Raw genomic sequence first — 13296 nt, 5'->3', positions numbered from 1 at the left:
ATGGTTGTGTCTTAGGGTGTCACAATTTTGGTTGAGATAGGAGATCAACTAAACTAATCAACAAAGTAAAAGTAAAGTAATGAAAAACAAGAAAGATGATAAAAAGGAGGTGTAAACAATTGATTAAAAGTATTAGGGCGTCATGGGTTCATAGGGGATTTATGGGATTTGATCATACAATCATGTTCTCTACTAGATACAAGCACTTATTGTTTTAATGGGATCAATTTGGTGTATAAGCTTACAAACCCTAAGAAGGTTTGGGTCCCGGAGCCGAATCGATTAGATTATACAACACCTACAAGTCGGCTTAGTCCTTCCTATTCAACTATATGCATGGTCTAATGAGACTCGAGTTGGTGTATAAGCTTACAAGTCTCATCGAAAAGATAGGTGATGGGTAAAAAATGAAAGGATTCATAGGCTCGCATTACATCAAACATAGCATGTGCATAAGTTGAAATCACAACAAGCAAGCAAATTAAATATGAAAACATATTAGATTAAGCATGAATAAATCCCAATGTTGGTTTTCCCTAATTCCCTATTAACCCTAGTAAAGGAAACTACTCACTTATTATCAAGTTCAACATACTAACAAGTTTGTCAATCATACTAGCAAGACAAAACATGATGAAAAAATGAAAGTGATTAACAATAATAAAACAAGGTTAAGAGAGAATTATACCTATGAAGATGATTCCAAATAATAAAGAAAAGAATAATACAAGTACTTGATGATTGATGAAAGGTTGTCAATCCTCCAAATAAACCCAAATAATCTTCTACTTACACAAAATAAAGGAAGAACAATATAGAAATTAAGGAAAGATTAATATTGTATTATAACTTGACTAAGAATTGATTACAAGATTAAAGATGGATTAAGAGAACATTAAAGGATGATTACAACTTGATTAAGAGAGCATGCTAATCTAAGTAGTGCAATGGGGTATTTATACTAAAGATTAGGTACAAGGATTAGGGTTACTAAGGGCTTAAATGACTATTAGGTCACTAAGAAAAGTTGAGGAAATGCTCCTCTCAAAGAAAATTAGCATATCCCTCTTGATGGTCCCGTGTCAATCTGCTCGTTCCGTGCTGAGGCACGGTTGGTACTGCCTTGTAATCCGCTCGAATCACTGGGGAGACGCTCGTATCAGGATTAATGTGACTATTATTGGCGCACATTTAGTCCCCTAATTGAACCTATTTTTCATACTTTTATAACATTTCATGACCATTTTATCCGTCAAATCCTTCCTATTTGTTTTCCTAGTGCATTTTATATGTTTTGTAGGAAAGGAGATGATAAGGCGAAAATTTCCGTCTTTCGTGCATATTTGGAAGCTTGTTGACGATATTTGATAGACTAAGTATGAAGTGGAGGCAATAATGATGACCAAGGAAGAAGAAATAAAGAGTATATAGAGGCATCTTAGGCTTAAAAGCAAAAAGAAAGGGAATATCAGCTCAACCCGCGCGGGTCAAGCCTATCTGGAGCAGGATACTGATGAACCCGCTCGGGTCAATTTCAAACCGCTCGAGTTGAAGCTCTGGATGCACGTTTTCAGCTCGGGACGAGCGTATTCCTAGACAGGAAGTTCTTCCTTGCTACGTGAAACACGATCCACGCATATTTTTTTAAGACTAGCAAAAAGGAGACTTGCATCTTTTTTTGAGAGGAGAGATTCCTTACCAACAATTAGCATTGTTAATTTACTATTTTACCCTTTCTTAACCTAATGATGCTCTACTATATATACCCCACTTGTAATAATCAAACCATCAAGTTTTCATTAGATTAAATCAATCCTTCTTTAGATTAGGTTAAGCTTTCATTAGGAGTAGATTAGAATAGATTATTCTTTAATCCTTCCACAAAATTACACATTAATCTTTTTTTTTAATTATTGTTCAGGTTTATTATTGAGTAATTCAAGCTTATTATTGGGTAATTAGAAGATCATTTGGGTTTATTGGGAGATTGACAACCTTCCATCAATCATCAAGTACTTCTATTATTCTTTGCTTTGTTAATTGGAAATCTCCATAGGTATAATTCTCTTAATCCTTGTTTTAATTATTGTTAATCTTTCTTACTTGTTCATCATGTTTTGCCTTGTTAATATGATTGACAACCTTGTTAGCATGTTAAACTTGAAAATGAGTGAGTAGTCTCTTAGCTAGGATTAATGGGTAATTAGGAAAAACTAACACGGGGATTTATTCATGCTTAATCTAATAAGTTCACATAATTAATTTGCTTGCTTGTTGTGATGTCAACCTATTCATATGTTATGTTTGATGAAATGCTAAGCCTATGAATCCTTGCATTTACAACCATCTCTTATCTATTCAACTTGACTTATAAGATATAAACCAAGTCGAGTCTAGTTAGACCATGCATAGAAGTGATTAGGGGGAAAGTAAGTCGACTTGTAGGTGTTGTACAATCTAATCGATTCGGCTCTGGGACCCAACTCTTCCTAAGAACCGTAAGATATAAACCAACTCGGTTCCTTTACAACAATAATTGCTTGCTTATAATTGAGAACATGTTTGTATGATCAACTCCCATGATATCCTTATGAACCCATGATATCCTAGCATTTTAAGTCATTTGTTTACATCTTTCCTTTTGTTGCTTGTTTATTGCTTTTATTAGATTAGAATCATCAACCCATTATAATTGTTACAACCCCAAGCACAACCATAATTAGATTGAATAATTCGAGTAACCACCGTCCCATAGTTCGACCTCGACTTACCACTAACTAGTTGTTTGTTGAGTATTATAAATGTGTTTGATTGGATGTGACCCGACGACATCACCCATCAAGGACGTTGTGGGATGCTCATCTTGGGCACAAGACGCTCAGATCTTGCTTCTCATAGACGCCCGAATTGTGCACAATCCGCTCGGATCCTGGGACAGACAGCTTCTCTTCTTTTTCTCCTTCACAATCCGCAAGGATTATTTCGGGGATGCAAGGATCCTTTCATCATTGCCCATTTCACTTTATTATCTACATATGCCTTCTAGTAATGTCTTCTCCTTGATGCTTGATCATTGGATGCGATCAATTTAGCTCCATTCCGCCTCATAAATGCAAGGTTAGCACTCCTTTCCTACCAAGGGGACAAAACCTCAAAGAATATGCAAAATGGGAAACTAAAGATAGTAAATGACCCAATTATGTGTTATAAAGCATAGGAACGAGGTAATGTTTTATTTGATGCGATCAATTTACCAAGGATCCTTTCATCATTGCCCATTTCAGTTTATTATCAAATATGAGTCACATCACTTTGTCATTTGCGTAATCTACGAGTTAATGTTTTATTTGAGCTGAACAAATAGACTTGACCTGATAATTTTGGCAAACTACTTATAATTTCTAAGTTTTAGAGCGTTATAAACTGATGTCATTTATGAACAGTTTCATGTAGGATTGCGAGTAGTATACTCCTTGCATAGCATGTTTCATTTATTTACACATATATGAAATTCAATTATTTTTTGCCTACATACATTTGGGTTTGTGGTTGGTGTCACATGCAGGGAGGTGCTTACATTCCCCCGAGTTCTGTACTTATTGGGTTTGTCAAGAGGGTATGGCAGGCATATGGGCTTGATAAGGTTGTGTTTCTTCCGAATGGTTTGTTTTTAGTAAGATTTAAGACTAAAGCTCAACAACAATTCGTTCTCAGTAATGGGCATCTTCTATTTGATAACAAACCTGTTATTATCAAAGAGTGGACACCTGATACTGAATTAGTGAAGCATGAAGTTACTCGGGTCTCTATTTGGATGAAAATATTTGGCCTGGATGTCAAATACTTGGGTGGTGAAAGCCTTAGGAAGCTGAGTGGTGGAGTTGGGAAATTCGTCAAATGTGATGAACCTACTCTTCATAAACACTACCTTGGCTTATGGTTGAAGTTGATGTCGACCAATTTTTTCCTTCTGTAGTGGATTTCTTGGATGAGTATGGTAGGAATCAATATGTTAAAATTGAATATGACTGGTTACCTGTGTCTTGCACTGCCTGTAAAGGGGTGGGGCATAAGGTTGATAAATGTAGGAAGGGATTGGACAAACCTGCAGTGAAAAAAGTTTGGAAGCCTAGGAACCCTGGCCCAAAACAAAAGGAGCCTGCTAAGTCCACTCTACCTTTGAGGAGGACAGTGTAGGTGCCTTTGACACAGCCTATAGTACAGAACCAGACTGTGCTGCAGACACCCATGAATCTGGTTGTTACTCCTATGCTGGTTCAAAAGACCCCTGCTGTTGAGACTACGTTTCCTAGGAGGATTATCACCAAACTGATGAGACAGGATAATGGTGAGAGAAGGAAGTTTACTCTAGGAGGTCTCTCATTCATGGATTATCTTTCTCATTCATTGCAGAAGACTGGAAGAGGGTTGTTGGATAGTTAGTTTATTGAAAAGGGGGGTTCAAGTTCTGCTATAGCTGATCGTGGGTAGCTGTGGTACTTGTAACGTTAGGGGTATGAATAATCCAAGCAAGCAAAATAAAATAAAAAGATTTTTAGCTATGAATAAAGTGGGATTGTTTGGGATTTTAGAAACCAAAATAAAAGGTAGAAATTGGAATAAAGTTAATAATAATATATGCTCTAGCTGGGTCATATGTACTAATTCTAATCTTCATCCTGGAGGTCGGATTTGGCTCATTTGTGACCCTGGTTTGTTTGATGTGGATATATTGGATGTTACTATTCAATGTATTCACACTAAAGTGTTTGATAAAGCTAAGAGGAATGGTTTCTACTTTACAGTGGTGTATGGCCTTAACACACTGGGAGATAGAGAACCCCTTTGGCAAAGTGTTAAATCTTATCACTTGCAGCTTAATGCTCCTTGGCTCCTGTGTGGTGATTCCAATGCTATTATGGGGAGAAATGAGAGGATTGGGGGTGCTGAGATTACAATTGCTGAAATTAGACCTATGGCTGATACTATAAGGGACTGTCAGTTGACTGATATGACTGCAAGAGGGTCATTTTACACTTGGAATTACAAACAAGGGAATGATACTCTTATTTACAGTAGGATTGACAGGGCTTTTATCAATGAGGAGTGGCTTGAGCATTTCCCTGATAGCTTTGTTCATTTTCTCCCTGAGGGACTTTTTGACCATTGTCCTGGTTTGGTCCACTTTGAGGAAGAGAGACAGTGGAGGGAAAACTCTTTCAAGTACTTTAATATGTGGTGTTTGGCCAATTATTATAAGGATGTTGTTTTAGATGGCTGGAACAGGGAAGTGCAGGGCACGCCCATGTTCAGAGTTGTTAGTAAGTTAAAGGGTTTGAAGAAGGGTTTGCTGCAGCTTAATAAGAAGAATTTTGAGGATATTGAGAACCTTACCGATTTGACGGAGCTGTCCTTTAAGCATTTCCAATCCCTTCTTGTGTCTGACCCTTTGAACAAGGAGTGGATTGAGAGTTAGAGAGCTTGTGCCAGGGAACTGATTGAAATGGTTAAAGCAAGGGATCAATTTTTGAAACAGAAAGCTAAGTGTGATTGGATGAAGTGTAGGGATGAGAATACTGCCTTCTTTCATGCTGCAATCAAGAAGAGAAGGGCAAGGAATAGGGTGTTTCAGATCAGGGACATGAATGGTAATTTCTGTTCTAATCCGAAGGATATTTAGCAGGCTTTTGAGGAATATTATCAAAACCTAATGGGGAACTCTACTCCTGTCAAACAACTAAACAAAAAAATTGTACAACATGGGAATCGTCTTACTCAAGATCATTGTGATATCCTTAATGCTGAGGTTACTGGAGAGGAAATCAAGGCTGCTATGTTTGACATTCCTGGGACCAAAGCTCCTAGACCAGATGGTTACAGTAGCCAGTTCTTTAAGGACAATTGGTCTATTGTGAGTGCTGATGTGATCAATGCCATCAAGAATGCTTATGAATCTGGGAATCTACTGAAGCAAGTTAACAATACTATCATCACTTTAATACCGATGACTGAGATCCCTGAGACTGTGATGCAGTTCAGGCCAATTACATGCTGCAATACTATTTACAAATGTTTGTCTAAGGTGATCTGTGCTAGACTGAGTCGTATTCTTCCTGATATTATTAGTCCCTCTAAAGGGGCATTTATCAAAGGAAGAGACATTGTTGGCAATATACTTATTTTCCAGGATCTTATTAAGATGTATAACAGGAAGAGCTGCTCTCCCAGAGTATTGATGAAGCTTGACCTTCAAAAGGCATATGACTCCGTTGAGTGGTTTTTGTTTCTGAGATGCTTGAGGCTACTAGGTTTCCTAAAAAATTCATTGATCTTCTTCTGCAATGTGTTACTACCCCTTCTTATTCTCTTTCACTCAATGGGGAAACATTTGGGTTTTTTAAGGGGCAAAGGGGATTAAGACAGGGTGATCCACTCTTCCCTCTTTTATTCACCCTTTGCTTGGAATGTCTTAGTAGAATCCTGCTGATTGTTCAAAAACATAGAAAGTTAAGGCACCATCCTTTATGTAAGAGAATCAACCTTACTCATCTTTGCTTTGCTGATAACCTAATTATGTTCTGAAAAGGTGAGAGAGCCTCTATAGATCTTCTGCTTAAAGCTTTTAACTACTTTTCTAAGGCTACTGGTTTGGTGATGAATAGTGGTAAATCAAATTTCTATGCTAATGGAGTTCCTGATAGCTTGATGAGGAAGATTGAGCAGGTTACAGGGATGAAGAGAAGTGCAGTCCCCTTTAGATATTTGGGCATTAATGTGCCCCCTAAACGTTGATCCATAATGGACTATAATTGCTTGATTGTGAATGTGGTTACTAAGATTAGGGGACTGGGTTCTATAAAGTTATCTTATGCTGGAAGGGTTGTGTTGATCCAGTCTGTCCTTAGTACTTTGCATTGCTATTGGGCTCGTATTTTTATTTTACCCAAGACTGTAATTGATGCAATTGAGAAAATGTGCAGACAGTACCTTTGGTATGGTAAGGATCCCAAGGAAAACCCTGCCATGGTTTCCCGGGAGAAAATTTGCAGACCTAAGAAACAGAGGGGGCTTGGTTTAAGGGATCTTCATACCTGGAACATTGCCACTCTTGGAACTTATATCTGGTGGGTGCAGCAAAAGACTGACCATCTTTGGGTTCGTTGGGTGCATGTAGTTTATATTAAATCTGCAAGATAGGTGGATTATGAACCTAGCAGTGGTGCAAGTTGGGCCTGGAGGAAAATATGCCAGGTTGAGAATATTTTCAAGAGTTTTCTCTCTGCAGGAGAGCCATATACTGCACAGAAGGGGTATCTCTATTTGAAACCTCTTACTGATAAGGTTGCCTGGTATCCTTGGGTTTTAAACAAATGGATTTGTCCAAAACATTCTTTTTTCTGTTGGTTGGTTGCTCAAGATAGGCTACTTACACATGATCGTTTGGTGAGGATGAAGATCATTAATAATAACTACTGTGAAGTCTGTGGACTTATGGCTGAGGATCACAATCATCTCTTTTTTTGTTGTGCTTTCAGCAAGCACTGCGATCATCTAGTGTAGAGGTGGTGCAAAGTTCTATTGCCTGCACATGATTGTATTCAATGGTGCATAAAATGGAGGATTCACTCTGCTACTATGAAGAAGGTCATTGGGGTCATCTTAGGAAGTCTTATGTACCATTTGTGGCAACATCGCAATTCTTGCAGGATAGACAAAGTTGTAATAAAGCCTGTGTGTCTAGTTCAGAAGGTGCAGCAAGATGTTAGAGCTAGATATAGTTGATTGACATGAAATGTAATAGTAGGATTGTCCTTGACTGGTTGAAGGAACTATGAGGTACCCAGCCTTATAGTTCCTTAAACTAACTTGATCTATTATGGTATTGATGTAATGGGATAATTTTATGATCAATGAGAACTACTTACATTTTCCCAAAATAAAATAAAATAAAATAAAATAAATAAAAATAAAACTCCACATTTAGCCAAATTTGCCTTTTGACCCTTAACTACATCCAAATTTAGCCTGCCTTGTCAAGCTAGTTAGTGTATGTTTTGCGGTGTATAATTTATTGTGCCAAGTTTGGTTTGTATTGCACTGACTTGGAGTTGGTAATTTATGAAGGAAGGAGGATGAATACGAAAAAAGAAGTTGAAAATGAGAAAAAAAATAAAAAAACGTGAAGAAACAAAAAAAAACGATAAACGTGAAAAACAGAAAAAAAAATAAAAAAAAAAAATGAAAAAAGGAAGTTGATTGTTGACGGCTTCACTCCTATGCTTTATTTATATCTTATGAGGAGAATGTTTTGTTTTGGTTGAGTGAGTTTGTGTGCCAAATAAGGGGCACTTGCGCTTCAATTTTGAGACGGATTAGAATCGGATTTTGTCACTTGGTTCTGTTAGGTTGCTAGCTTGACTATTAGCCTCAAATGTAAATAATGTTTTGCCTTTTATTTTCCCATAGCCTCACTTTCCCATAATTTTTGTAAGCCCTCGGCTATGACGGACCTTGATTGGTTGGAATGTGTGTATGGTAGTTAGAATTGTCTATCATATTAGCTGCATGCATGTCTATGTGGGTCGTAGATTAGGTGAGTGACTATTCTTCTTCTCTTCTTACATTTATAGCTTACCCTTTGCTTCATGAGAGAAGAGTGACCCGTGAGAGTCCATTCTTAAAGGTCTTGTAAGGTCGACAGTTCAGCTTATTATAAATATCATACAACTCGTTTGCACTTGACTGTTTTGGATATAAGTGTCAGTTTTGTTTGCATTAAATCGGTTTAAGTGGACAACATGTAGTTAGCTCTGAGTTTTCTATTCCGTTCCATTAGTTTGCATTTAGTTTACTCGAGGACGAGTAAATGTTCGGTTTGGGGAGATTTGATACGTGAATTTTATATAGTTCGTTTTGGCCTCTTATGCACGCATTTCCATGTAATTCTCGTAGTGTTAAGCTATGAAATGTCCCGAATAGGCTACTTTGGTTTGGTTTGCTTTATTTGCAGGAATGGACCCAAAATTAGCGGAATCAGGCCTTTTTCAGTCCCCTTAGCATGCTTTTATGAAGATGGAAGATTTGAAGCGGAATTGCCTTTGCCTCGGGAATCGTGAAGTGGTCTCGGAAGCTAAAAAATAAAGAAACGAGCTGTTTCAGTGGCTGAGTACTTGATCGAAGCCTTTTCTGTTCGATCGAGTGAATGTGGTGGTCAATGGTGTTCGATCGAGTCCCTATTGTACTCGATTAAGAGATGCTGATATGAAGATCCTTGATCGAATGCATGATTTGTTCAATCGAGGGGATCTGCTGGAATAGTGTTCGATCGAGGAGTCTCAATTCACTCGATCGAGCAATCTGCTATTTTACGCGAGATTTTATTTCGTGAGGACTTATTTAATATCTTAGTTATGTTTAATAATTATGTTCCCTATATAAGGAGAAGACGACATTGGGTTAAATGCTTTCTTTTACTCTTGATACCTGTCGAAGTGAGTACCAAAAATAATATTTATAAATTCCAAACTACAACTAGCAAGCGGTAGTAAGGGTCGATCCGCAGGGAGGTAGGGAGTCAAGTTGTTTTTATTTCAGTCTTTGAATTTCTGGGGGGTTTGATTTGAGTTTGAACTAAATCTAAATGCGAAAATAAATAAACAGATAATAAAAATAAGAGAAAGCAAATGATAAAAAGGAGCTAAGACGGCCGGTTCACTATAGCTGCGATGGCACATAAACCTAGGTAAGTCCGAAATACAGTCGTGTAGGATGGGTAAAACATGTCCTCTCGGTCCAAGTTAACTAGTAGCTCCTTTCGGCCTATGCTACTAGTCCCTAGGTCTCACTATTATTAGCTCTCGCCCTGAAAAGTGATTCCTAAAGCCTAAATTACTTATCTTCCGATCTTAGCAATTTATTCGTCATAATTCATTAATTAATGCCCTCCCCTATCTCTCGATCTACGGGTTGGTCAAAACTAAGCATTTAACAAATCTCCTCTCGGTCTCATTGTCAAACATTACACTTAACCAATCAAGCGATGCTAATCGAACACGGAGTCGGTCGATCGACCAGCTACCCCAGTCGACCGACCAAGCCCTAATTCGGGGTCACCTATTCTAATGCCATCTACGCTATAGCTCCCCTCACATCTTAGCAAAGGTACTTAGCTACTCATAACGGTGATAATAACAACAACGAATATATGAATAAAGCAATTGAATTCATAATTAAATTATCTAAATAATTAACAAACATGAAACGAGAATTCGGCTTTGGGAAATCTAAACTAGCAATTCTAAACTACGGAAGAATTTAAAGCAGCGAAACTGAATAAATGAACAAGGATTACCGTAAAGAAGAATTGGAAAGGAAGGACCAAAATCCAATGCGAAAAATAAACTTTATTGCCGAAAAACTAATCTAAACTAATAATCCAATATCCAATTCTGTGTATTGAACCCTAATTATTTCCGATGCTTATTCTCAAATCTCAGGTTACGTTATATAGATAGTCTTACGTAAATTCTTTCCAAAACCTTATTACATTGGGCATTCTAATTCTCGTTCTTAATTTTGCGCGTCAGATCGTGGGGTGGTCGATCGACCACTGGGACCAGTCGATTCACCAAGGGTGCTGTACAGTAATGCATTCTGACGAATTCTACAGCGCGCACCGATCTTAAAAATGCTTCTATTTCTTCGTTACTTGGTCAAATCAGGCGTTCTACGCGGCGTTGGAAATCTATGAGGATAATCTTTCACGTCCAAATGGAATCGGTCAATTATCTTCTCTAGAACTCGAGATATAGCCATCTGAATAAGGCTGTAATGCGAAGAAGCACTTCTTCGCTTGTTTAAACTTCTCAACTTGTACGCACCCATGCTTTTGCTATCTTTTAGGCCTTGAAACGCGCACCAAGTTTACTTCCCGAGTCTTTACTCCATGTCAAATGCAATCTAAGCACTTAGGGATGGATTCGGCTCGATTTCCGCGGGATTCTTCACATTTCTGCAATATACACAAAAACACAAAAGTAGACGGAAAGAGGGGAAATAGTAGCCTAAACTACACAAATGAGCTCTGAAATGTGTGTAAAATAGGGTATAAAACATCATATTTTAGACACGCATCAAACTTCCCCAAACCAAATCCTTGCTTGTCCCCAAGCAAGAACTAGACTCGATCCTAAAACCTAATGGAACGAGTTCATTCTCAGAGCGAAATGCAACTATAAAGCCTAAACCAGTTTAATGCAACAACTAACAATCAATTAGCAATATGAATCGCGCAAACGAGTTATGTAGTCGTTAAAAACTGTTGAACCGTCAACTATAGAGACTTATCATAATGGACTCTCACGGGTCGCTCATATCACACATAAGCATAGGTGAATATATGTAAAAGATAGAAAGAAGTAAATGTAATGACTCTCACCTAACTACGACCTATAAGAACATGCTTGCAATCTAATATGAAAATGATCTCTACAACCGTACATATGCATTCCAACCATTAAAGACCATTGACACATGCCGAGGATACAATTTGGATATGTGAGGCTATGGGTAAGAAGGGGCTAAGACGAATTTGGTAAAAACAGAGTTATAAGCCAAGCTAGTAACTAAGGGAACCAAATTAATAAATCATTCCAACTTCTTGCTCAAGATTAAACGATGAAGCGGTGCTAATAGTAAGCACAAATATCACATTCTCCATACAAACTTAATTCCCCAAATGATATTAATCGCAACATGGGAATAAAATCACCATCTAATCAAAACTTCAACCATGTGATTTTTTTCGAATTTTTTTTCGCTACTGCAGCAAGAAGTCGATCGACCAAGTGGGACGGTCGATCGACTGATCCTCTTTTTCGAATCATTTTTTTTCTCTTGTTTTTTTTTTCTTTTTCTTTTCTTTCCCTTCAATCATTTCACCAACATTCTCAATAAGAGCAAATATAACCAAAATGATAAGAACACATTCCCAAAGACTAATACTACTAGCTTGACAAAGGCAGGCTGAATATAGGATGTAGTTAAAGGGACAAAAGGCTAATTTTGGCTATGTGAAGCTTATGGGCAAAAGGAGAAAATGGGACCTCTACCACATGTGTCAACAAACCACAAACCGAATGCATACAGGTATTAAGCAGATTAAGTTCCTATTTATGCGTATTGATATAACATGTCTCATAAGCAGTAACTACTCACAAATCCTAAATGAACTGGGCATGAATGTCACCAGTTATAAGCTCTAAACTCAGAATATAATGTAGTTTGCCATAAATCTAAGTCAAGTCTCAAGATTCAGCGAATAAATTAACGAAAACTCGGAGACTATGCATATATGATTCTACTAATAACATGTCAATTTAGCACGGCTTAGGCATAAACAGATGAAAATGCAATGTCGTCATTGAAATACGACCGTTCCGACTCGACCTATATGCTAAAATAAACGTGCAATTTTTTGAATTTTTGAAATTTTTTCAAATTTTTCAAATTTTTGTATATATATTGGAAATGAAATAACAAATTGTGTTACAATTGACAAAATAAAATGATAGTCCATTTTATGGAGGATGGACCGAAATATGGAAGGAGTGTTAGTGGGTTTTGGTGGTTTTATTTTATTTAATAAAATGGCATGATGACGCCTACCTACAACTAGCCTTACACCTACTCTTACACATCTTACACATCTTTTCTTGTGAAGACAAAAAGAGAAAAGAAGATGCCCTTAGTTGGACTACTCCAACCGTGCTCCTCCTTCACTTTAAGAGAGAATTAGTTCTCTTATTTCATTCTTACATTATCACATGCAAAGTTCATGTATTATTCTCTTTTCTGTCTTTAATCTTCATCAAAACATGATATTTTTGATCCAAATTGTTCATAAAAGATTAATAAAATTATTAATGTAATATATGAGTGTTAGTAATCAATTTTAAGGTAAACTACTAAACTAATATCTAGCTTATATTATTTAGTGGGGATAAGGGATAATCTTGGGTGCAATCAAGAGGAGAATCTCTACTTTGGGATTTTTGGAGGATCATCCTAATATTCATTATAGCGCAAGAACAAGTGAGGTAGGAGACTTCATTTGTGCCCATATAACCGAAAATACAATTGTAAGGAACCGATTTTTCTTCACTCTTGTATTTGATATTTAAAATATGATTTCTAACAAGTGGTATCAGAGCCTTAGGTTGTTTGCATGCAAATCGGTTATAGTTTTTCCGAGTTTTATGATTAACAAATAAAACTTATAAATTTGTGTTTATTATG

General features: G+C 37.1%; 1 protein-coding gene across 1 annotated transcript; it reads left to right on the top strand.

The window, feature by feature from the left end:
- The first annotated feature begins 5710 nt into the window (after positions 1-5710).
- On the top strand, positions 5711-7782 carry LOC141631833 (uncharacterized). The gene is made up of 5 exons (XM_074444455.1): positions 5711-6308; positions 6587-6723; positions 6838-7155; positions 7198-7349; positions 7707-7782. The coding sequence occupies exons 1-5, from the start codon at positions 5711-5713 to the stop codon at positions 7780-7782; spliced, it is 1281 nt and encodes a 426-aa protein (XP_074300556.1).
- The last annotated feature ends 5514 nt before the right edge of the window (positions 7783-13296 follow it).

Source organism: Silene latifolia, chromosome Y (genome assembly GCF_048544455.1).
Source record: "Silene latifolia isolate original U9 population chromosome Y, ASM4854445v1, whole genome shotgun sequence".
Taxonomy (NCBI): domain Eukaryota; kingdom Viridiplantae; phylum Streptophyta; class Magnoliopsida; order Caryophyllales; family Caryophyllaceae; genus Silene; species Silene latifolia.
This window is presented reverse-complemented; position numbering and strand designations above follow the sequence as displayed.

Coding starts and splice junctions, on each gene's coding strand:
- LOC141631833 (XM_074444455.1), top strand. CDS start 5,711: ATGGGGAACTCTACTCCTGTCAAACAACTAAACAAAAAAATTGTACAA. Junction 7,156..7,197: donor AAAAGACTGACCATCTTTGG/GTTCGTTGGGTG, acceptor TCTGCAAGATAG/GTGGATTATGAACCTAGCAG. Junction 7,350..7,706: donor CTTACTGATAAGGTTGCCTG/GTATCCTTGGGT, acceptor CAATTCTTGCAG/GATAGACAAAGTTGTAATAA.